The sequence below is a fragment of the Gossypium hirsutum genome, chromosome A11, assembly GCF_007990345.1.
Source record: "Gossypium hirsutum isolate 1008001.06 chromosome A11, Gossypium_hirsutum_v2.1, whole genome shotgun sequence".
In the NCBI taxonomy this organism is placed as follows: domain Eukaryota; kingdom Viridiplantae; phylum Streptophyta; class Magnoliopsida; order Malvales; family Malvaceae; genus Gossypium; species Gossypium hirsutum.
The window spans coordinates 122,951,339-122,977,253 of record NC_053434.1 but is presented as its reverse complement, the minus strand read 5'-3'; the positions used below and the strand labels follow the sequence as shown (position 1 = coordinate 122,977,253).

The following is a 25,915-nucleotide window of genomic DNA, read 5'->3' as shown; positions in this document are numbered from 1 at the left end:
GTTTTTCTCTTCTTTCAAATCTTCTCTATTCTTCTTCTTACTCCAATTTTCTACTTACCATTTCGGAGCACAACATAATATAGTACTAATTACATGATAGCCACCATTTTCAAAAGAGAATTTTTAAACTCACCGGAGATCTCACAACAGTTGCTTCAACTTTTTGATCTCACTGGAGAATTCTTGATCGGAGGTGTGGGTATAATTGGAATTAGGGAAATAGGAAGCGAGAGAAAGTGAGGGTTTTAGTTTAAACGTTAGAGAGAGAGAGAGAGTAAAAAACGAGGGAAAAAAGGAGGGAATTTTATTTAAACTATCGAAATAAAATTCTGATAAATTAAAAAAAAGGACTAAATTTAAATATTCTCATATAGTTATTTTCTATTGTGTATCAAATATAAAGTTATAATAAATAATAGTTTAGCATGAGATTTTCATATATTTTATTTTGTTTTTAGATTTTATTATGTATTTAAAGTATTTAATATTTATTAAAATCTATATTTATTGATTTTGAGATTTTTTTTGGGGTACAAAGGGAAGTTGAATAGTAGAATTAGTACTTATTATGTAAAATTGCATCATGCACCGACTCTACCGGTTGAGTAAAAATTAATAATCAACTCCATTGTGCGTTTTTTGACCTTTTTGGTTATAGCATTAGTTGTTATATTTATTGTTCTTAGCACAAAAAATTGAATTTTAACATATTAATCCTCCACTATCCAATTGAATATCTTCGACCCTGTACAAGTGCTGCCCTCTTTCATTTCTTAGTATTAAATTTACTGTCGTTTTATTATCACTCTCAATAATTAATCGACGTATCCAATTTTTGTACCATAGTTGTGTAATTTTATTGTTGTATCTTACTTTAGTTTAATTGATATATTAACATATTTAATAAGTTATTTTGGGTTCATTTATTAGTATAATTATTTGATAATTTTACAAGTAAAGGATAACAATTATATTCCAATAAATGATATAAAAAGAAAATAATACTTAATCCCAATTATTAAATTTTAAAAAAAACTCCATTATTATATGATTTGATAAAAAAAACATAAAACACCATACATATATACAAATGATTCAATTTTTTTTTTACTTTATTTGCTAAAATAATAGGGTGAAATTTTATTAAAATGACTAATTTTCTCTTACAATGACTTTCAAAACCAGTGATAAATAAGATGACAGCAAGAAGAAATAAGAAGCTTGCATAATAGCCTTTGAAATGGTTCAACTTCATGCTCTCCTTTGTTTCTTTTTCCAAAATTAACCACTTACCTTATCCTACTAATATGTATATACAGTTTTATGTTCTTTTTTTCTTTAAAAAATTGCCCTATTTTTCTCTTAATCTTGTAAAGTTTTCGGGTCTACTAATACTTACATCATCTCCCCTGCCCCAATCGTATTTTAACTATATTAGCTTCAATGATTTGAGGTCCTTGAAATTGCCTTCTCTTCCTTTCTTTCCGAATCAAATAGGAGTTAAGTAGGTAGGTCTTTGTGATGCCTCTCTACATAAGAGTTAATATTTGTGGTGGTTTATAAGTTGTTACGGGGAGATACGATATTAATAAGTTTATATTTTAGTTATTAAATTTTAAAAAAATATAAAATTATTTTGAAATTTTTATTTAAGTGCATCGGTAATTTAACTTCACTTTGTTTTATTATTAAAATTGTTTGATATGGGTGAAATGTGTTTAGTAGCATTTCATCATATATTTGTTTATGGTAAGTGGGGTTCATCCTTTTCATTTATATATTACTATCAACCCTACTGCATATTATTATTATCAGTTCTTTTATTAGCTTAACTTTTATTACTGTTAATACTAGTGGTGTTTATGTGTTTTTATGGTGAGATATTATTATTATTATTATTATCAATTAAATATTATTTATGGTAACATAAGGCTATTTTAAACGTTTATATGGAGAGTTAGTAATCATTGATGAATTCTATATGTCACCGTTGTATTATTGTTTAATATATATAATCATGTTTCTACAAGACATATATAGTGTACAAGTATTTTCAATTAAACAATTAATACGACATGATCATTTCGTTATCAACATTTAATTTATTATCAACATTAAGAATGAGAAAATTTTAATTTTAACCAATAAATTCACTTCGGTAGAGTTTATTTAAGTTAGATCACAAATCTACACTATATAAACATAAATTACGACATAAACATGTTATACAGTTCGTCACTAGTGTTAGAATAAATTTAACTATTTTATTTGACTCGACAATCATTCTAAGCTATCAAATATTGGTCGGACATTCAACAAACCTAAGCAATTGTAATTAAAACAAAAGATATATAAATACTAAAGAACCATTTATTGACTTTCTGTAACTAAGTGCATGGAATCACCATTTGCTTAACTTTTGGTGATTAAATGCACTCTATTAAAATCATTACCATTTATTTATAAAATCTTAATATTATTACAAAATTTTAGTATTGTGTTGGAATCACCATCGTTCGAATCACTGAAAAAATAAATAACTCTAAACTATAAGTCTTATCAATAAATGACAAATAGAGAGAAAAGCCATGTAACATTCAAGTGTTTAAACACGAACCAATGCATTGCCTGCCACGTGCTTGAGCATTGGTAATTTAACTTTACTTTGTCTTATTATTAAAATTGTTGATATAGGGATAATTATTAAATTTATATACGAATTTTGGTTCAATATGCAATTTGATACACAATTTTTAATTTAGTACAATTATCCTCATGAAACTTGAATTGTGGTTCATATATATACATGTAACTTTGATTTTGATTCAATTGTACATATTTAAAGAAATGAATACATATATTTATGTATGTAAATGATATTTTAGTTGTGATTCAAATTTATACCTGAAACTTTGATTTTATCTCAATCAAACACATTTTCAAAAATAAAAATGTTAATCGATTTTATATAATTATTTATGTATAGATTAAAATGCAAATGTTAAAACATATCAACATTATCCGTAGAGTTTATATAGTATTTTAAAGATGTCACCACCCACCCATCCCCCACTAAGTAATAATTAAATAAAGTTACTAATTGTATATTAAAAACTTTAGACCGTCTTTCTTTATAAATTTTCCGCACTTTTTAATTCGGTTTTGGATAATTGTGATTTTTTAACTTGTGTTTCATAAACTGTTTAAATACCTTAATTTAGATCGATTTTTAATTTCTTTCTTCTATACTCAACTCTACTCATTGAAGGCAAATGAGCATACAAAGGAACACTAACATATTTATAAGAAGTTTGAACAAATTATATTTAGCTTCTTTTTATATGGACAATGAGATTAGCTCTAACGAAATCAAAAACAATGAGTTGTCAGCCAGATTAATTATGAAAATTGTATAAAAAATTAATAGTAAATGTATTTAACGGGTTTTTTACCCTAATATTATAAAAAAAAATTTATACACAAAAATGAGTTGTCAGCCAGATTAATTATGAAAATTGTGTACTTTTTTGGGTCGTGCCTACCTGACAGGCACAACCCATTATTTTATTATTAAATTTCTTTTTTTGTTTTAAAAAATTATTATTATATTATTTTTAATATTTATATTAATATATAGATAAAATACGGGTTTTACATAGATAAAAAATACCCGAAACGGGTCGAACCTGTCAGGTAGGCACGACTAGTCGTGCCTGACAGGTAGGCACAACACCCTGCACATTTCCCTTTTCTTTCTTTGCATTTTACAAAAAATTGGTCTTATATCACTTTTGGTCCCTCTACTAGGCCTAAAATTAAAATTCAATCTTTATACTTGAATTTCTACAATAATGTTTGGTTCTATTTTTATAATTTTTTTTCTAAATAATTAATATTGTTAATTACTCTGATAAAATTTTTGACGTGTTTTTTTAAACAAAAAATTAGTTTAACAAAACAATGATATGTTAAGTTAGAATAAGTTTTAAATAATAAAATTTCTAACAAAATTATATTAAAATTTTTGTTAATTACTCTATAAAATTTTTGATTAGTTTAACAAAACAATGATATGTTAAGTTGGAATAAGTTTTAAATAATAAAATTTCTAACAAAATTGTATTAAAATTTTTGTTAATTACTCTGATAAATTTTTTGACGTGTTTTTTTAAACAAAATATTAGTTTAACAAAACAATGATATGTTAAGTTGGAATACATTTTTGTTAGAAATTTTATTATTTAAAACTTATTACAGTTTAACATATCATTGTTTTGTTAAACTAATTTTTTGTTTAAAAAAACACGACAAAAATTTTATCAGAGTAATTAACAATATTAATTATTTAGAAAAAAATTTATAAAAAATAGAACCAAACATTATTGTAGAAATTCAAGTATAAAGATTGAATTTTAATTTTAGGCCTAGTAGAGGGACCAAAAGTGATATAAGACCAATTTTTTGTAAAATGCAAAGAAAGAAAAGGGAAATGTGCGTGTTGTGCCTGCCTGTTAGGCACGACTAGTTGTGCCTACCTGACAAGCTCGACCCGTTTCAGGTATTTTTTATCCGTATAAAACTTGTATTTTTATCCATATATTAATATAAATATTAAAAATAATATAATAATAATTTTTTAAAACAAAAAAAAAATTAATAATAAAATAATAGGTTGTGCCTGTCAGGTAGACACGACTCCAAAAAGTATACCATTTTCGTAATTAATCTGGCTGACAACCCATTTTGGTGTATAATTTTTTTTATAATATTGGGGTAAAAAACCCGTATTTAACATACCCATTAATATAAGAGTATACTAAAATAGTAATGGACAGTAACCATTGTGGTAATATATAATTGTAGATATGATAATCATTGTTACCAAATTACCTTAAAAGCCAAAATCAAAGCTAAGTACATGGGTGAAAAATGTGGACATGATAATCATTTGCAAGTTAATTGAATTCGATTCGAAAAAAAATTAAATTTGATTTGATAATTATTAAGTTATGTTTAAATTATTGATCTAATAATATTTGAATATGGTGGTTAGTGAGTTTTATTGAATTTTCATTTTATATATTCAACCAAAGTTAAACTCAAAAATAAAATATTCAATTTAAGTTAGAACCGAGTATTCAGGCTCACCTCAATTGCACTAAGTAAGTGGGAAGAAGGTTTAGAATGACTTGAATGCATGGGCCTCAATCAAAACACCTCGGATTCCATGGGATTTGTCTTTTTTTTCTCTTTTCTTTCATAGCTTTTTCATTAATCCACATTGTGCAGAGCACCCACGTGTCGTCATCCCAACTTTGTCTCCATTTAGAAATTTGTGTCAAACGGTAAACATGGAGGAACCATTTCCTACCAATCAACACTTTTTATTTAATTATACTACTTGCTGGGTGGATGATAATATCTATAAAAATACCTAGTCTTTGCGTGTCTGGATCCACATCTGTGTTTCATCTTGTTACAATCATTCTCATTTTACTACTCCTCTTGCAATAACCAAACACTTTTTTGCTTGATTTCTGTTTGAACCAGCAATGGCCGAAGCAATTGCATTCGACCTCGCCGTAGATCTTATTACTAAATTGAGCTCCTTTACTCTCTCTCAAATTGGACTGTGGTGGAATGTCAAAGATGACCTCGACGACCTCAAAAGTACTGTCTCTACGATCAAAGCTGTGCTTCTTGACGCAGAAGAGCGATCCGTGACCAGCCATCTCGTCAAAGATTGGCTTGAAAAGCTGAGAGATGTACTTTATGACGCTGATGACTTGCTCGATGATTTCTCTACCGAAGCTTTGCGGAAAGATCTATTGGGTGGGAACAAGCTGACGAAAGAGGTACGCCTTTTCTTCTCGAGCTCAAACCAGTTTCCTTACGGTCTCAAAATGGGTCGGAAAATGAAGGCCATTAAGGCCAGGTTGAGTTCAATTGGAAGTGAAGCCAGGGTGTTCAACTTGGTAGAGCGTGATCGTCCCATGGAAACCTCTTTCATGACTAAAAAGAGGCAGCTAACGCACTCTTTTAAAGAAAAAATAATAGGGAGGGACGATGATAAAGCAGCTCTTCTAAAACTCGTGTTAGAGTTTGAAAGTGAAGAGACTGTTTACATCATTCCAATTGTGGGGTTTGGAGGGTTAGGGAAGACTGCTTTGGCTCAGTTTGTCTATAATGATGAAATGGTCAAAAATCATTTTGAGTTGATTATGTGGGTGTGTGTTTCAGATATTTTTGATGTCAAAATAATTGTAGAAAACATTATCAAATCTGCAACTGGCCAAGCACCATATCAAAATCTAGAAATGGACCAATTGCAAAAACAACTTCGGAAAAAATTGGTGGGAAAAAATATTTGCTTGTTTTGGATGACATTTGGAATGAGGAGTGGGAAAAATGGGTTAGTTTAAAAGAGTTATTGGTAGGTGAGGCTGGAGGAAGTAGGATAATAGTAACTACTCGTTCTTCTAAGGTAGCCAAGATCACTAGTAAATGTCAGCCTTATGTTCTGAAAGGCTTGTCTGATAATGATGCTTGGTTTTTGTTCAAAGAGATAGCATTTGAACAAAGATCTGCAGACTCAACAGATTTAGGCTTTTTGGAAATAGGAAAGCTGATATTGAAAAGGTGTTGTGGAGTTCCCTTAGTCATAAGGACGATAGCTAGTACGTTATCTTTCAAAGAAACTAAAAATGAGTGGCTTTCTTTTAAAGATAATGAACTTGCTAGAATATCTCAGAACGAAGGTGAGATTTTACCTACACTTAAGTTGAGTTATGATCATCTCTCATCCCATTTGAAGCATTGTTTTGCTTATTGTCGATTATATCCAAAAGATCATAAAATTGATATACGAACACTTGTTCAATTTTGGATTGCACAAGGTTTCGTAAAGCAACTGAATCCAAGTCAATCTCTTGAGGAGATAGGATTTAGATATTTTAAAGATTTAGTTGAAAGAAGTTTCTTTCAAGAGGTAGAAGGAGACTTGATGGAAGAAATGAGATGTAAAATGCATGATTTAATGCATGATCTAGCTGAATCAGTAGCAGGGATGGAGAGTAGTATTATAGATTCAAATAAAATTGCAAGTGATGTTGGTGAAAAGTGTCGCCGCATATCAATTAATCCTTCATTAATTCCTTTGTTTAAGGGAAAAAAGTTACGAACTTTGTTACGGTCTCCATACATAGAAACTCCAAATTTGAGCGAAGAAACTTGGGATTTTATAATTGCAAATTGTAGATACTTACGTGTATTGGAATTGAATGTTCTAAATTTTAAGACAATTTCACCCTCCATTTACAAGTTGAAACATTTGAGGTACCTTGATCTTTCTTGGAATTCCAATATTAAGATTCTCCCAAAGAGTATTTGCAAGATTCAGAATTTGCTAGCGCTGAAACTCGATGGGTGTTATGAGCTTCAAGAATTGCCAAAGAAGATTGAAAAATTGGTGAATCTGACCCATCTTCCGTGTTGTTCTTGTTTTGGCTTAACTCATATGCCACGTGGAATAGGGAAGCTGACTTCACTTGAGACGTTAAGCTTGTTTGTAGTGGATAAAGATGGGTCCCATGGCGGTGCAGATCTAAGTGAATTGAGACTGATTAACAACTTAAGGGGAGAGCTTAGAATAGACAATTTGGGATTCGTAAAAAATGCAAAAGAGAAGTTTGCCAAAGAATTGCCTTAGAATAGACTGATTGACAACTTCAAGAATTGCCAAAGAAGATTGAAAAATTGGTGAATCTGACCCATCTTCCGTGTTGTTCTTGTTTTGGCTTAACTCATATGCCACGTGGAATAGGGAAGCTGACTTCACTTGAGACGTTAAGCTTGTTTGTAGTGGATAAAGATGGGTCCCCTGGCGGTGCAGATCTAAGTGAATTGAGACTGATTAACAACTTAAGGGGAGAGCTTAGAATAGACAATTTGGGATTCGTAAAAAATGCAAAAGAGAAGTTTATGGCTGCTAATTTGAAAGAGAAGCAACATTTGAGATCGTTGGTTTTACTATGGAGCGATAGTAATGATGATGATGAGAAGTCACTTGAAGACCTCCAGCCCCATCCTAATCTCAAGGAGCTCTCGATTGGAGGATGGAGGGTGATGCCCAGTTTCCAAGTTGGCTTTCTTTGCTCACAAATCTCGTCAAAATTACCATAGGTAGTAGTAATTTCAAACATCTCCCGTCCTTTGCGCAATTGCCTTGTCTTAAAGAGCTGTCAATTGCTGATTGTACTGAGGTGGAGTACATGGATGATAATAGCCCAAAAGGAAGTCAAGGAGAACCACAATCATTCTTCCCATCGCTTAAGCATCTTTGGCTCTATAATTGCCGGAATATGAAGAGTTGGTGGAGGAGGACAAAACCAATCGATGATGATTCCAACAAGGACGACACAACAGTTATGGGAACAACCACCATGGCATTTCCTTGTCTTTCCTCTTTATTCATTCAAGATTGCCCTTTGACTTCAATGCCGTTGTATCCTTCACTCGATGATAATCTACAGTTGAGGAATACCAGTTCAAGGCCGTTAAAGCAGACCATGAAGATGAACACCACTAGTACGACCCCATCAAGTTTAACCTCTTCTCTTCCTCTCTCCAAATTGAAAATTTTCTATGTAGACAACATTGAGGGATTGGACACTCACATGGCATATGAGTGCCTGCAACATCTCACTGGCCTTAAAACTTTAGAAATAAGGGATTGCAAGGAGGTTGATTTAGAGAGCTTACAATGGGAACCCATTAAGAATCTCTCTGAATTGTTGATTGGTAATATCCCGCAGCTGGTGTCTCTCCCCCGTGGGCTTCAACATCTTGTTCAATTGAAAACATTAAAAATTCGTGAATGCAATGGATTGAGGTCACTCTTTCCCGTGTTCCAACATCTCACTTTCCTTGAAAAGTTTGAAGTAAGCAACTGCAAGGAGCTGGAGTTATCTGCAGCTGGCATCCAAATATTCCAAGATCATACAAGCCTATGCTCTCTATCACTGGAAAATATTCCAAAGTGTCGGCATCTTCCGGAGTGGCTTCAACATCTAACAAATCTGCAAAAGCTTTATCTCATTGATTTGCCCAATTTAACATCGCTTCCGGACGAGATGCGTTGCCTAACCAATTTGGAAAGTTTATATATAGAAAGAGTTTCTCAGTTGGAAGCAAGATGTCGGAAGGACATGGCTGATTGGCATACGATTGCTCACATCCCCAACATTATAATAAATGGGTTGTATCAGGTTGGTCCGTTCTTGTTATTTATTTATTTTGATGACCTTATCTTTTTTTGAAGAAAAATAGTGGTATATTGAATCTCCAAGTCAGGGGTCTGATGCCATTTTTTATTCAAGTTGGATACTGTTAATTTCCTTGTTAAAATATTATTCATTTGAAATCCTTCTGTTTTAATCCTACTTTTTACTTATCATCTTTCACAAGATCGAAGTCAGAATAATTTTTTAAGGGGTCAAATGAAATTTTAATTTTTTATAGTTTATATATTTATAATTTTATATGCATAAAAAAGTGTTAATTTATCTATTTTCTTTTTACTTTTAAATCATAATAATAACTTGACAATTGCAATTTAAGGGCTTCTGATAATTTAATTCTAAAAAATCATTAATGTGGAGAGAGAGGCCTTTGAGGCCTTCAAAATGGTTGTACTGTATGCTCTGCTTTGTTCGTTTAAGCACTTACCTATGCTATTGGAGGCGTTCAAATTACAATATTCATTGATGCAGGCCACTCTTTTAGATGCTTGGAAGTCCAGCGGATTTTGTGATTGAAGGTCCAAACAGGAAAAAGAGGAAGATGCTTCAGAATATTTGGTGGTGAGGTTGAAGTTGATAAAATATTTGATTATTTATATATGAACAGCATTATACTAAACACAAATATGTGCAAATATAAGGCTGATAATAATGGGATTTGTAACATATTCTATGTTGACATTTATAATTTTCAGGTTCATTGGTGCTTTTGGGAGAGTCATTGTTCGAGCATGACAATTGCCAGACATATTACATTTGAAAATTTATTATTCCACTTTACACAGAGCTTATTAAGGGCTTGATCCATAGTAGGAACACCATCTGAGTGCTGAATGTTGATTTTCACTTGCATAGCTAAAATGAGTTGAGAGAGAATTTACTTAATTGTACAAAAGTGAATTTGCATCAAGTGTTTGAAGGGTTAGGCTTAAATCATTTCTTTGTACTATAAAGTTCATAGTGGATTCATCTTTGAACAAAGTCTCGTAGATGTAAGGCAAATTCCGAATTGAGTAAACATCTTGATTGTACTCTTTATTTTCTTTATTGCATAATACGTGTCAACTCAAAAAAAAAAAACACATTTATGTTTTTTTTAGTGTTCCAAACAATATTCAAATGAAGGGATGCACAATTGATTATGAGACAACAATTTCTTTTAGACAGTATTCCAAGGCTATGGTCAATTATGATGCTCGATAGCCACTAATTTCAAAAATTCTCTTTTGAAAATATGCTACTAATTACATGATAGCCACTATTTTCAAAAGAGAATTTTTAAACTTACTGGATATCTCACAACAATTGCTTCAACTTCTTGATCGGCGACCATTCCTCGACTACTATTTTTTTTTGTTTTTAAAGAAAAAAGGAAAATATAATATTTAGGTAAAATAAATTAAACTAAATGCACACTTTTAAGATATTAAATTAATGGATTTTTATATTTGATGTATCATATAATTACATTATACACACAATAATATAAATTTATTAAATAAAATTATTTATTCATTAAAAATATAATAATATGATATGGTTTGATTCACTAACTGTTAATTGTATAACATTAAATAAAATTCTTAAATTAATTATAAAAAGAAAAGAAAAAGTAGGTCCAAATTATAAATGAAAAGGAAAATATGTAATGCATTGAATAAGAGGGCTTCAACCCCATCATTTTCTTTGTTTTATTTTATGACAACTACATTTTACATACATCCTCAAAGTTTTGTTTCTCATCTTTGAAGAGAGTTTAAGAGCACCTTTTTGTCTCAAGAGAAATTCATTAATTCATTCAATGAATAAATAAACAATTCGAGAGAAAAAAATAACAAACACTCATTATATGTGTCATATAATTGAATTTTTTATTTTACTTGATTACAATAATTGAATTTTAAAATTTTTTATAGATTTTTTATATTATATATATTAATTTATTTAAAATGTTTTCAAATTTAATGAATCATAGTTAGACATGTGTCATATATTAGTAAAAATTGTTAACACTGCTTTTTTATTCACCTTTGAAAAGTACATGGTTTCCATTAATCTGTTTTCACCGGCCTCAAAAAATTGGCAATAGGAGATTGCAAGGACGTTGATTTAGAGGGCATGCAATGGGAACCCCATGGTTGGTGATTGGTAATATTCCAAAGCTGCTGTCTCTTCCCCTTGGGCTTCAACATCTCTTTTTCAAATGAAAACATTAGGAATTCATGAATGCCATGGATTAAGGTCACTCTTCCCTGTGTTCCAACATCTCATTTTCCTTGAGCAGTTTTCATTAAGTAACTGGAGTTTTCTGCACCTAAGTTCCAAATATTCCAAGATCATACAAGCCTGCGCTCTCTAACGCTGGCAAAGATTCCAAATTATCGCCAACTTCCGGAGTGGATTCAACATCAAACAAATCTGCCAAGGCTTATTCTCTCTGATTTAACATCGCTTCCGGACGAGAACCAGTTTGGAAGAGTTCTTTATGAAACGACTTCCCCAGTTGGAGGAAAGATGTCGGAAAGACATTGGTGCCGGTTGGCATAAGATTGCTCATATCGCTACAGTTTGGTATATTTCCTCTCCAACTACCTCCTCTTTTGCCAAAATAGAACAACCCTTTAGGTTCAGTTTCTTTATTTATCATTTTATTTTGCTAATTTGTGCAGTAACCATCGAAGACTTTTAGTGAAACGAATTTGGCAAATTCATGAATCTAAATGCAGGAAAAAAAATTGGTATTCTATCTAATTGCTTTACGCATTTAAATTATAGTAATCTCACCATCGCAATGATCTGATGAAATCCTATTGTGTACACACATTTGAAATTGCAGCTTATTCCCAATACCAACAAGGAATGACAGGTAATTCATACCACTCATTTGTTTTCTATTTGATTCAATAAAACAAAATTGAATAATTTAGATTTAGTGTGAAGTATTTTGGTGGTTCATTTCTATCATTTCATACCTTCTAATACTTTAATTCTAAAAAATCTTTATTGGTACACAATGGACATTTTCCAAAATGCTTGCATGCCAGCCTTCAATATGCTTCTACTTCATGCTCTGCTTTGTTCCTTTTCCAAATTTAAATCTTAATCATATGTATATACAATTTTATGTTTTATCTTGAAAATTTTGATCGTTTTACCCTTAATTTTTGTTAGCTTTTTGGCTCTATTCTCCGGCAGAGCAGAGCATGCAATACAAAAAGCAGAGACCATACTTTCTACACTGGTTTGTTTATCTGCCCAGATATTCTATTGGCCTGTATTTTTCTGAAAGGCATTTGACAACTTTAAGAATTTAGATGAAGAAAAATAGGTGGTAATTACTTAATTGCTTTACATTTTTAAAATCATAATAATCTCATAATTTCAAATGATCTAATATAACCTCGTAACTAAGCTTCTTATTTTCAGCAGGAGTTCAATGGAAGAGCCAAAAAGCAGGACATGTATTCTTCATCAGCTGATCCGTCCATGGCATTGTGCTCCTATGAAATCCTCTTCTCTATTCACATTTGTTCTTTCTTTTTCTTTTTTTCTTTGTTGAAGAGTCACTCTGTATGCATTCTGCATCATCTGATCTTGGAGCTTGTATATATAGATGATTTGTGGACTTAAAAGGAACACTTAGTGAGTAACTATTATGTTAATTTTATATGTTATGTAATTTGTAACAAATAAAAAATTGAATTTATAATACTATTATAATGTTAAGATAATTATATATAAAATTTTAATAAAAATGTAAAATTATTAAATATTAAGTTAAATATAATATAAATATATATTAATTTTTAAAAAAATAATATGAGTGGATTTAAAATAAACTTAAGTTAAGTTGTTTACAAATTTAAATAGACTTTAAATTTATATTTTGGACCAGATCGAACTTAAACAAATATAAAATAAAATATAAATATTTTCATTTGTTTTTGAATTCTCTATTATATTTTGGCATAATGATTTATTTAACCTTCTAACTTTATGAAAAATCAATTTAGTCCTTAAACTTGCATTATGTATCAAGTCACCCTAAAACAGATAAAATAATAATATTTGTTAACTTTACTGATATGGCATACACATGGATAACATATTAGCAATTAACTAATGTTTTAAATATAAAAATTTAAAAAAAGTATACAACTTATAAAAAAATTTAAAAAGTATAAAAATATTAAAAACTATTTTTAAATGTTTTTAAAAAAACAATCAATTACTAATGTGGCATACACATTAGTTTCCATGTGGATATCATATAAGCAAAGTTAATAAATGTTAACCTTTTCATTCATTTTGGGGTTGGTTTAATAAACAATGCAAGTTTAAGGACTAAAAGAGACAAAAAATTTTATGAAGGGCTAAGGGATTTTTTATTGTAAAGTTGGAGAGCCAAATAAGTTATTATACCTAATTTATTAGTATAATATTTTGAGAACCGAAGAATTAATCTCTACCTTTCATCACTAGATGTTCAAAATTCAAACGGTGTCGTAATTGGTAGGACTTCCAAAAAAGAAGATTGTCAGCAAACCAAAATTGAAGCTTCATCTTGCGATATGTTTGGCTTAATGGTTAAGAATCCATATTCCTACTCATCCTTAAGAATCTATTCCAAAGCTGCTAATAAGATGAAATGCCGCCTATTGTTGACCACCATTGCTTCTACATTCGCTATAGATGCTTATGCTCCCATTACTACCATGGATATATTCGCTACTGATTTTCTTTTTCAACTTTAAATTTAATTCCTTTCTTTAAGGATGGTAAAAAGTATCTCCACTTACCAATTAATCCTTCATTATTTCCTTTGTTTAAGGGAAAAAACTTGCGAACCTTATTATGGTTTCCAAGCATGAAAATTCAAATTTTGAGGGACGAAATTTGGGATTTTGTTTACCTTAACAACTCAAGCTTGCACGGTGAGTAGAGATTTCTATATATGTTTAAATTGTGCCTTGTGAGCTATTTTCAATTTAATTAAGGTAAAGTCAATGAAAGAAATTGACTATATAGATTCGAAGCTTCACTCAAGACCATGGATAAAAATTAATTTTGTTTTTATTTTATATTGATAGATCTTGGATTGTACTCCGGTGAAAACGAAGTTGTGGACTATATTCAAAGAAGTGAAGAAGGAGAGGTGCTATCTTTTAAAGTAGATTTTGAAAAAGCATACGATTGTGTGGAGTGACAATTTCTTGATGTTAAACTTTAATATATAATCATCCCTATAGGAACAATGAAGTTTTAATAAATGTATTGTTAAACCAAAATAATTGGGAAATAAAACGGAAAGATTATAATAAATTTAGTTTAATCTAGACTTATTCATGGGTAGGGTTTTTTGTCAAGCCCAAGGTTAGCTCAAAATTTTGGAGGGTCCAAAAAATAGGCTTCGGTAAAAAAATTAAACCTGTTTAAAATTTGGGTCGGGTTTGGACTTGAACATTCAAAGCCTAAGTTTGACATGATTCATTTTTTTAGTTTGCGATGTTTTATATTATGTTATTTTTATATGTTACGTAATTTTTAACAAATAAAATTAAATTTATAATATTATTACAATGTTAAGATGACTATATATAAAATTTTAATAAAAATATATATGTAAAATTATAAAATATTAAGTTAAAAATAATATAAATATATTTTAACTTTTTTAAAAATAGTATGAGCGGGTCTAAAGTATGCTTGAGTTAACTATTTACATATTTGGACAGACTTAAGTAAAATTTTAAGTTTATATTTTGAACCAGACTGAACTTAAACAAATATAAAATGAGTTAATATTATGTCTAAACCTGACCCATAATAACATCTAATTTAATCTTACAACTCTGAAATTTGAAATAATATTTCAATGAGTTTTATCGACTCCTATAATATTATTAGTCCAATCAAAATTATTTCCTTGCTCCACCTAAATGATTATATTATTAATTGAAATCATATTTGTTCCGGAATGAAAATTTATTAAATTAAAAAAAATTATATTACGCAAAGTTAGTATTTTAATTATGATTTATTGATTTAATTAAAGTATAAAGACTAGTTTTAACAAATGAAAAACATATAAAAACTACGTTAAAAGAAATGAAGAAGGGAGGAAAACAGAGAGAGAAATAGAAGAGAAAGGAAAAAAAAAGGAAGTTAAAAAAACATAAAAGAAAATTAAATTGCTCAAAGTGAAAAAATATAGGGACCAATTGTGGAATTTAACCTAAAATTTTCATTTGAAATGATGATTTAATTTGCCACGTCAGCTTACCGTTATACCGTTAACGGCAATTAACGACTTAGTGACTAAAATATTACAACACGATAACATAAGTAACTAAAATATAACATGAGGCAAACAAATATGACTATTTTGATAGTTTATCCTTTTAATTATTATTTATTGATCTATTTTTTTAAGGATGCCATAGAGGAAAGACACATTTCAATAAAAAAAAAGGGAAAATGTGATTGAATCAAGCTTTAAGATTACTATTTTCTCATTTTTTACTTTAGATTTCTTTTTTCCCTCTCTTTTAAGATAAAGCTGTGAATAGTTTTGGTGAAGACAAAAAATTAAACAGACATCTTTATTTTAAAAAAAACTTTCAAGAGATTGCAACTTCAAATTCTAATAAATAAATATTTTCATTTGTTTTTAAATTCTCTATTATATTTTAGCATAATTATTTATTTTATCCTCTAACTTTATAAAAAATCAATTTAGTCCATAAATTTGGACTGTTTGTAAAATCATCCCAAAATGGATAAATTGAAAACTGTCGTAATTGCTACCACTTCAAAAAAGAAGATTGTTAGCAAACCAAATTTGAAGCTTCATCTTACTATATGTTTGGCATCCAGATTCCTACTAATCCTTAAGAATCTTTTGATGATAATAGAATAGTGTGAATAGGCATATAAGCATTTAGGATCTTTTGATGAAATGACATGTGTTGCACCTATTGTTGACCACCTTGCTTCTACATGCTTATGGTCCCATTACTGCCATGGATATATTCGCTACTGATTTTCTTTTTTTAACTTTCAATTCCCTTTTCCTAATTATCAAAACAAAATTAACACATTTAATTATCAACATACATATATTGACTTTATGTTGGTGTAAATCTTAAGTATCCTCAACTCACAAATAGACCGGAGACTAATCTGTGTTTCATCTTGGTGGAATCATTTTCATTTTACTCCTCTTGCAATAACCAAACACTTTTTTGCTTGATTTCAGTTTGAACCAGCAATGGCCGAAGCAATTGCATTCGACCTCGCCCTAGAGCTTATTACTAAATTGAGCTCCTTTACGCTCTCTCAAATTGGACCGTGTTGGAATGTCAAAGATGACCTCCACGACCTCAAAAGCACTGTCTCTACAATCAAAGCTGTGCTTCTTGACGCAGAAGAGCAATCCGTGACCAGCCATCTCGTCAAAGATTGGCTCGAAAAGATGAGAGATGTACTTTATGATGCTGATGACTTGCTCGATGATTTCTCTACCGAAGCTTTGCGGAAAGACCTATTGGGTGGGAACAAGCTGACGAAAGAGGTACGCCTTTTCTTCTCGAGCTCAAACCAATTTGCTTACGGTCTCAAAATGGGTCGAAAAATAAAGACCATTAAGGCCAGGTTGATTTCAATTGGAAGTGAAGCCAAGGTGTTCAACTTGGTAGAGCGTGACGGTCCCATGGAAACCTCTTTCATGACTAAAAGGAGGCAGCTAACGCACTCTTTTAAAGATAAAATAATAGGGAGGGACGATGATAAAGTAGCTCTCCTAAAACTTGTGTTAGAGTTTGAAAGTGAAGAGAATGTTTACATCATTCCAATTGTGGGGTTAGGAGGGTTAGGGAAGACTGCTTTGGCCCAGTTTGTCTATAATGATGAAATGGTCAAGAATCATTTTGAGTTGATGATGTGGGTGTGTGTTTCAGATGTTTTTGATGTCAAAATAATTGTAGAAAACATTATCAAATCTGCAACAGGCCAAGCACCAGATCAAAATCTCGAAATGGACCAATTGTAAAAACAACTTCGGGAAAAAATTGGTGGGAAAAAATATTTGCTTGTTTTGGATGACATTTGGAATGAGGAGTGGGAAAAATGGGTTAGTTTAAAAGAGTTATTGATAGGTGGGGCTAGAGGAAGTAGGATCATAGTAACTACTCGTTCTTCTAAGGTAGCCAAGATCACTAGTAAATGTCAGCCTTATGTTCTGAAAGGCTTGTCTGATAATGATGCTTGGTCTTTATTTAAAGAGATAGCATTTGAACAAAGATCTGCGGACTCAACAGATTCAGGCTTTGTGGAAATAGGAAAGCTGATTTTGAAAAGGTGTTGTGGAGTTCCCTTAGTCATAAGTGTTGAAAAGTCAAATTAAAAGGGGTGTTGAAAAGTCAAAAAAATGGGAGGTGCAAGTGGCACCGAAAGAAAAAAATGGTAGGCAAGTTGTTTAAAGTTGAATGGGATAATTGCAATTTTGGTCCCTAATTTTTTAGGCCATTTGCAAGTTAGTTCCTGAACCTCAACTAGAAATAGGCCTAACCATTTCTCATTTACACCATCCCAACCAATCTTTCTCTCTTAGTTTTCTTTCTTCTCCCATTTGGGAATTCTTAAGTAATTCTATTTGTTTGTAATATTTTGAAGATAGTAAAGTTATCATCTGGTGTTAGTGCCTGAGGACATAGGTATAATTTACCGAACCTCGTTAAAACTCTTGTGTTTTTTCTTGTCCTATTTTTCTTTCAATATTTGAGGGTATAATAGTAGTATTTAATTGTGCTATTAAATTACTATAGAAGGGATATTCTGACTAAGGAAAGACTTGGTATTTAAGAGATCCATGTGATCCACCTCTCTTCCCTGGGAATTAAACTTTGTGTGATTTTTTAGTACAATAATTTACACGCTTCTGACCCTATTGGAACAACAAGTGGTATCAAGAGCCGAAGGTTAATCGTAGTATGCTCTGTGGTTGCAGTTTGAACTGATCTTCCACATCAGAAAAGATTTCCTTAGGTATATTGAAAGATTATAGAGAAAACGGTCGGTGTAGGAGCTTCAACATCGTCCATGTGGACAAGACTGACAATTGCAAATGCAAGACTGGCCGTGGAGATCTTTGATGGCACGGGCCATTTTGGTATGTGGCAAAGTGAGGTTCTAGATGCCCTTTTTCAGCAGGGTCTAGACATTGCCATTGATGAAGAGAAACCAGATGATGTACAGGAGAAAGATTGGAAGGCGATTAATCGGTTGGCATGTGGCACAATTCGATCATGCCTTTCTCGAGAGCAGAGGTATGCTTTTTCAAAGGAGACTTCTGCAAATAAGTTGTGGGTGGCACTTGAAGAAAATTTTTTGAAGAAAAATAGTCAAAATAAGCTCCACTTGAAGAAAAGACTGTTTCGCTTCACTTACGTCCCAAGTACCACAATGAATATCACATCACCAAATTTAATCAGTTAGTCACTGATTTGCTAAATATGGATGAGACATTCAAAGATGAAGATTTGGCTTTGATGCTGTTGGGGTCACTTCCTGAGGAGTTTGAGTTCCTAGAAACTACTCTACTTCATGGCAGGAGTGATATATCTCTGAGCGAAGTCTGTGCGGCCTTATAAAGTTATGAACAGAGAAAGAAGGACAAACAAAAAAACTCAATCAGAGATACAGAAGCTTTAGTAGTCCGAGGTCGTTCATACACTCGGAAGAAAACTCAGAAGGGGAGATCAAAGTCAAAGTCCAGACTCGGGAAAGATGAATGTGCCTTTTGTCATGAGAAAGGTCACTGGAAGAAAAATTGTCCAAAGCTGAAGAATAAGGGAAAAACTGCTGTAGATGCTTGTGTTGCAAAGCATGATACTAGTGACTCTGAACTATCACTGGTTGCATCATCATCGCCGTTCCATTCAGATGAGTGGATATTGGATTCGGGTTGTACCTATCATATGTCCCCTAACAGGGAGTGGTTCTTTAATTTAGTAGAACTAAATGGAGGAGTTGTTTATATGGGCAATGACAATGCCTGTAAAACTGTTGGGATAGGTTCAATCTGATTAAAGAATCAAGATGGATCAACCAGAGTTCTGACTGATGTTCGGTATGTGCCCAGTTTGAAGAAAAATCTCATCTCATTGGGAGCCTTGGAATCCAATGGTTCAGTTGTTACTATGAGAGATGGGATTTTGAAAGTGACATCTGGCGCACTTGTGATATTGAAGGGCATCAGGAAAAATAACTTGTATTACTACCAAGGTAGTACAGTTATTGGAGCAGTCGCTACAGCTTCCGGTAACAAAGAATTGGACTCAATGCAGTTGTGGCATATAAAGTTGGGACATGCCAGCGAAAAATCCTTGCAAATTCTGGCAAAGCAAGGATTGTTGAAAGGTGCAAAGGCTTGCAAATTAAAATTTTGCGAGCATTGTGTTCTGGGAAAGCAAAAGAGAGTGAAATTCAGTACTGCTATCCATAATACAAAAGGTATTTTGGAATATGTTCACTCAGATGTGTGGGGGCCTTCCAAGACACCTTCATTTGGGAGGAAAACACTACTTTGTTACTTTTGTTGATGACTTTTCCAGAAGAGTTTGGGTGTATACCATGAGAACTAAGGATGAAGTGCTTAGAGTTTTTCTTAAATGGAAAACTATGATCGAAAACCAGACTGGGAAGAAAATCAAGCGGCTTAGGACGGACAATGGAGGGGAATATAAAAGTGATCTGTTCTTCGATGTGTGCCAAGAGTATGGTATTGTTCGACACTTCACAGTTAGGGATACACCACAGCAGAATGGATTGGCAGAGCGTATGAATCGAACATTGCTGGAGAAAGTTCGATGTATGTTGTCTAATGCTGGATTGGGCAAGCAATTTTGGGCTGAGGCTATGACATACGCTGGCCATCTTGTTAATCGTTTGCCATCATCTGCATTAGAAAGAAAAACTCCTGTGGAGGTATGGTCTGGAAAATCGGCTACAGATTATGATTCCTTACATGTGTTTGGATCCACTGCATATTACCATGTGAAGGAGTCAAAGTTAGATCCAAGGGCAAAGAAAGCTCTCTTTATGGGAATCACTTCTGGAGTGAAGGGATTTTGTCTTTGGTGCTTAAGCACAAAGAAAATGATCTGTAGCAGAGATGTTACCTTTGATGAATCTGCCACATTGAAAAAGGTAGCAGATAAAGATATTCAGATGAGCAATACTCCACAGCAGGTGGAGTGTACTCCAAAACAGGTGGAGTTTGAGCAGATGGGGATTTGCCCAGTTAATAAGTCTAATTCTCCAGCCACAATGGAGGAATTAGAGGTTGAAGAGGTTCTGACCCAAGAAGCACTAAGTACACCAGAACCAGTTGCAGTTGCAAGGCCACGGAGAGAAATTCGTAAACCTGCTCGATTTACTGATATGGTGGCCTACGCCCTTCCCGTTGTTGATGATATTCCTATCACTTATCAAGAAGTAATGCAAAGCTTAGAAAGTGATAAATGGAAAAGCGTCATGGATGAAGAAATGCAGTCTCTCCTTAAGAACAATACTTGGGAGTTGGCGCAATTACCGAAAGGTAAAAGGGCAATCGGATGCAAGTGGGTATTCGCAAAGAAAGATGGATCTCCTAGCAAGAAGGATATTCGCTACAAGGCAAGATTGGTAGCTAAAGGCTACGCTCAGAAGGAGGGAATTGACTACAATGATGTATTTTCCCCTGTTGTGAAGCATTCCTCCATTAGAATTTTGTTGGCCTTGGTAGAACAGTTGAATTTGGAACTAGCTCAACTTGATGTTAAGACGGCTTTCTTGCATGGTGAGTTAGAAGAGGAGATCTATATGACTCAGCCCGAAGGATACACAGATGCTGGTGGTAGAAATTGGGTTTGTAAGCTGAACAAATCGCTATATGGATTGAAGCAATCCCCGAGGTAGTGGTACAAGCAATTTGATAGCTTTATGAGAAGGCAGAAGTACACAAGAAGCAAATATGACAATTGTGTGTATTTGCAGAAGCTGCATGACGGATCTTTCATTTATCTACTCTTGTATGTTGATGATATGTTAATCGCTTCGAAGAGCCAAAAAGAGATAGATAAGCTGAAGGTTTAGTTGAATCAAGAGTTCGAGATGAAAGATCTAGGTGAGGCCAAGAAGATTCTCGGCATGGAGATAAGTAGAGATAGACAGAGAGGCAAGCTTTGTTTGAATCAGAAGCAATATCTGAAAAAGGTATTACAATGTTTTGGTGTAAATGAAAACACAAAACATGTAAGTACCCCACTTGCTTCTCATTTGAAACTTAGTGCTCAATTATCTCCGAAAACTGAAGAAGAAAGAGAATATATGGCAAAAGTCCCATATGCTAATGCAGTTGGGAGTTTGATGTATGCGATGGTGTGTACGCGGCCTGACATTTCACAAGTTGTTGGAGTTGTGAGCAGGTATATGCATGATCCTGGAAAAGGACATTGGCAAGCTGTGAAATAGATTCTACGTTATCATCGAAAAACCGTAGATGTTGGTTTAATTTTTGAACAGGATGAAGCACTTGGTCAGTTTGTAGTTGGATATGTTGATTCCGACTTTGCTGGTGATTTAGATAAGTGTCGTTCAACTACGGGGTATCTGTTTACTCTTGCGAAAGCCCAAGTGAGTTGGAAGTCTACCTTACAGTCTACAGTAGCTGTGTTTACTACAGAGGCAGAATATATGGCAGTTACAGAAGCTGTTAAGGAGGCTATTTGGCTTAATGGATTGTTGAAAGACTTAGGAGTTGTTCAAAGTCACATAAGTTTATATTGTGACAGTCAGAGCGCTATTCATTTAGCGAAAAATCAAGTCTATCATTCAAGAACCAAGCATATCGACGTAAGATATCACTTTGTGCGGGAAGTCGTTGAAAAAGGAAAAATTCTACTTCAGAAGATTCCGACAGTAGATAATCCCGCAGATATGATGACCAAGGTGGTAACAACAATCAAGTTTAATCATTGTTTGAACTTGATTAACATCCTGAGAATTTTAGCACCTTCAGGTGTATGGCGCTCGAGAGCGCATTTGGAGGCACTACAAAAGATAACTTTATCGAATTTGGGGAGTTGAAGGAAGTGTGTGAAGATGTTATTATCCTAATCAAATCTTCAAGGTGGAGATTGTTGAAAAGTCAAATTAAAAGGGGTGTTGAAAAGTCAAAAAAATGGGAGGTGCAAGTGGCACCGAAAGGAAAAAATGGTAGGCAAGTTGTTTAAAGTTGAATGGGATAATTGCAATTTTGGTCCCTAATTTTTTAGGCCATTTGCAAGTTAGTCCCTGAACCTCAACTATAAATAGGCCTAACCATTTCTCATTTACACCATCCCAACCAATCTTTCTCTCTTAGTTTTCTTTCTTCTCCCATTTGAGAATTCTTAAGGAATTCTATTTGTTTGTAATATTTTGAAGATAGTAATGTTATCATCTGGTGTTAGTGCCCGAGGACGTAGGTATAATTTACCGAACCTCGTTAAAACTCTTGTGTTCTTTTTTGTCCAATTTTTCTTTCAATATTTGAGGGTATAATAGTAGTATTTAATTGTGCTATTAAATTACTATAGAAGGGATATTCTAACTAAGGAAAGACTTGGTATTTAAGAGATCCATGTGATCCACCTCTTTTCCCTGGGAATTGAACTTTGTGTGATTTTTTAGTACAATAATTTACACGCTTCCGACCCTATTGGAACAATAATAAGGACGATAGCTGGTACCTTATCTTTCAAAGAAACTGAAAATGAGTTGCTTTCTTTTAAAGATAATGAACTTGCTAGAATATCTCAGAACGAATGTGAGATTTTACCTACACTTAGGTTGAGTTATGATCATCTCCCAACCCATTTGAAGCATTGTTTTGCTTATTGTCGACTATATCCAAAAGATCATCAAATTGATGTACGAACACTTGTTCAATTTTGGATTGCACAAGGTTTCGTAAAGCAATTGAATCCAAGTCAATCTCTTGAGGAGATCGGATTTGGATATTTTAAAGATTTAGTTGAAAGAAGTTTCTTTCAAGAGGTAGTAGAATATGAAATTTGGGGTATGAGATGCAAAATGCATGATTTAATGCATGATCTAGCTGAATCAGTAGCAGGAATGGAGAGTAGTTTTATAGATTCAAATAAAATTGCAAGTGATGTTGGTGAAAAATGTCGACACATATCAATTAATCCTTCATTAATTCCTTTGTTTAAGGGAAAAAAGTTGCGAACCTTGTTACAGTCTCCAAACATGGGAACTCAAAATTTGAGCGAAGAAACTTGGGATTTTATAATTGCAAATTGTAGATGCTTGCGTGTATTACTGAATAATTTAAATCTTAAGACAATTTCACCTTCCATTTGCAAGTTGAGACATTTGAGGTACCTTGATCTTTCTTACAATTGCAATCTTAAGATTCTCCCAAAAGAGTATTTGCAAGATTCAGAATTTGCTAGCGCTAAAACTTGATAGGTGTTATCCGCTTCAAGAATTGCCAAAGAAGATTGAAAATTTGGTGAATCTGACCCATATTAGGTGTGAAGATTGTTTTGGTTTAACTCATATGCCACGTGGAATAGGGAAGCTAAGTTCCCTTGAGACGTTAAGCGCGTTTGTAGTGGATAAAGATGGGTCCCATCGCGGTGCAGATCTAAGTGAATTGAGACTGCTTAACAACTTAAGGGGACAGCTTAGAATAGAAAATTTGGGATTCGTAAAAAATGCAAAAGAGAAGTTTATGGCTGCTAATTTGAAAGAGAAGCAACATTTGAGATCGTTGGTTTTAGAATGGGATGCTGATAACGGTGATGATGATGATGAGAAGTCACTTGAAGACCTCCAGTCCCATCCTAATCTCAAGGAGCTCTGGATTGGAGGATGGAGGGGTGATGCCAAGTTTCCAAGTTGGCTTTCTTTGCTCACAAAGCTCGTCAAAATTACCATACGTGATAGTAATTTCAAACATGTCCCGTTTTTTGCTCAATTGCCTTGTCTTAAAAAGCTGGATATATCTAATTTAACTGAGCTGGAGTACATGGATGATAATAGCCCAAAAGGAAGTCAAGGAGAACCACAATCATTCTTCCCATCGCTTAAGCATCTTTGGCTCTATAATTACCGAAATATGAAGAGTTGGTGGAGGATGACAAAACCAATCGATGATGATTCCAACGAGGACGACACAACAATTACAGGAACATCGACTATGGCATTTCCTTGTCTTTCCTCTTTAACAATTTTATATTGCCCTTTGAGTTCAATGCCGTTGTATCCTTCACTCGTTGACAAGCTAGTGTTGGTAAATACCAGTTCAAGGCTGTTAAAGCAGACCATGAAGATGAACATCACTAGTACGACCCCATCAAGTTCAACCCCTTCTCTTCCTCTCTCCAAATTAAAATCTTTCATTGTACGTAACATTGAGGGATTGGACACTCACACGCTAGATGAGTCCCCGCAACATCTCATCAGCCTCAAAGATTTAAGAATTATAGATTGCAAGGAGGTTGATTTAGAGAGCTTACAATGGGAATCCATTAAGAGTCTCTCTTATTTGGAGATTGATAAGATCCCGCAGCTGGTGTCTCTCCCCCGTGGGCTTCAACATCTTGTTCAATTGAAAATATTAAAAATTCATGAATGCCATGGATTGAGGTCACTTTTTCCTGTGTTCCAGCATCTCACTTCCCTTGAAGACTTTTCAGTAAGCAACTGCAAGGAGCTAGAGTTATCTGCAGCTGGCATTCAAATATTCCAAAATTATACAAGCCTATGCTCTCTATCGCTGGAAAATATTCCAGAGTGTCGGCATCTTCCGGAGTGGCTTCAACATCTAACAAATCTGCAAAAGCTTGATCTCATTGATTTTCCCAACTTAAAATCGCTTCCGGACGAGATGCGTTGCCTAACCAATTTGCAAATTTTAGAAATAGTAAGAGTTCCTCAGTTGGAAGAAAGATGTCGGAAGGACATTGGCGCTGATTGGCATAAGATTGCTCACATCCCCGAGATTCTGTTGATTCAGGTTGGTCTGTCCTTGTTATTTATTTATTTTTCTGACCATATCTTTTTTTGAAGAAAAATAAGAGTGGTATATAGAATCTCCAAGACAGGGGTCTGATGCCATTTTTCATTGAAGTTGGATACTGTTAATTTCCTTGTTAAAATATTATTCATTTTGAAATCCCTTTGTTCTAATCCTACTTTTTACTTATCATCTTTCATAATATTTTGCTGATTTGTGCAGTAGTAAGGCATTAGAGAAAGGCATTTGTGAACTTCAATAATTTTATATGCATAAAAAGAGGTGCTAATTTATCTATTTGCTTTTTACTTTTAAATCATAATAATAACTTGACAATTGCAATTTAATTCTAAAAAATCATTGATGTGGAGAGAGAGGCCTATGAAGCTTGCATGCTACCCTTCAAAATGGTTGTACTATATGCTCTGCTTTGTTCGTTTAAGCACTTACCTATGCTATTGAAGGCGTTCAAATTACAATATTCTTTGATGCAGGGCACTTTTTAGCCGTTTGGAATTCCAGCCAAATTTGTTATTGAAGGTCCAAACAG

At 33.0% G+C, this 25,915-nt stretch overlaps 3 protein-coding genes and 1 pseudogene across 9 annotated transcripts; all 4 read left to right on the top strand.

Moving 5' to 3' along the window:
* The first annotated feature begins 5,365 nt into the window (after window positions 1-5,365).
* Window positions 5,366-25,915, top strand: LOC107935741 (putative disease resistance protein RGA1; annotated as a pseudogene).
* Window positions 7,657-10,337, top strand: LOC107935778 (putative disease resistance protein RGA4). 4 transcript variants are annotated; one of them, XR_001694272.2, is made up of 3 exons: window positions 7,657-9,266; window positions 9,771-9,865; window positions 9,995-10,337. XR_001694272.2 is itself a non-coding variant. In XM_016868399.2 (3 exons), exons 1-2 carry the CDS (start codon window positions 8,115-8,117, stop codon window positions 9,813-9,815), a joined length of 1,197 nt encoding a protein of 398 aa, XP_016723888.2. In that variant the 5' UTR covers window positions 7,657-8,114; the 3' UTR covers window positions 9,816-9,860; window positions 9,995-10,337. The 4 variants fall into 4 exon arrangements, 1 of the variants encoding a protein (XP_016723888.2); XM_016868399.2 differs by having other exon boundaries at window positions 9,771-9,860; XR_001694269.2 differs by having other exon boundaries at window positions 7,657-9,860.
* Window positions 11,321-12,949, top strand: LOC107935760 (uncharacterized). 4 transcript variants are annotated; one of them, XM_041080291.1, is made up of 5 exons: window positions 11,321-11,870; window positions 11,969-12,037; window positions 12,136-12,165; window positions 12,495-12,540; window positions 12,729-12,949. In XM_041080291.1, exons 1-5 carry the CDS (start codon window positions 11,785-11,787, stop codon window positions 12,927-12,929), a joined length of 432 nt encoding a protein of 143 aa, XP_040936225.1. In that variant the 5' UTR covers window positions 11,321-11,784; the 3' UTR covers window positions 12,930-12,949. The 4 variants fall into 4 exon arrangements, 2 of the variants coding, with proteins under 2 accessions (XP_040936225.1, XP_040936224.1); XM_041080290.1 differs by having other exon boundaries at window positions 12,471-12,540; XR_005904636.1 differs by having other exon boundaries at window positions 12,136-12,627.
* Window positions 16,316-17,786, top strand: LOC121203153 (putative disease resistance protein RGA3). The gene has a single exon (XM_041080289.1). The coding sequence runs from the start codon at window positions 16,570-16,572 to the stop codon at window positions 17,347-17,349; it is 780 nt and encodes a 259-aa protein (XP_040936223.1). The 5' UTR covers window positions 16,316-16,569; the 3' UTR covers window positions 17,350-17,786.

Excerpts from the sequence above, each read along its gene's own strand:
- LOC107935778 (XM_016868399.2), top strand. The coding sequence starts at position 8,115 with ATGGAGGGTGATGCCCAGTTTCCAAGTTGGCTTTCTTTGCTCACAAAT. Across the intron at positions 9,267-9,770 it reads TAATAAATGGGTTGTATCAG|GCCACTCTTTTAGATGCTTG; the intron begins GTTGGTCCGTTC and ends TCATTGATGCAG.
- LOC107935760 (XM_041080290.1), top strand. The coding sequence starts at position 11,785 with ATGAAACGACTTCCCCAGTTGGAGGAAAGATGTCGGAAAGACATTGGT. Across the intron at positions 11,871-11,968 it reads GCTCATATCGCTACAGTTTG|TAACCATCGAAGACTTTTAG; the intron begins GTATATTTCCTC and ends TAATTTGTGCAG. Across the intron at positions 12,038-12,135 it reads AAATGCAGGAAAAAAAATTG|CTTATTCCCAATACCAACAA; the intron begins GTATTCTATCTA and ends TTGAAATTGCAG.
- LOC121203153 (XM_041080289.1), top strand. The coding sequence starts at position 16,570 with ATGGCCGAAGCAATTGCATTCGACCTCGCCCTAGAGCTTATTACTAAA.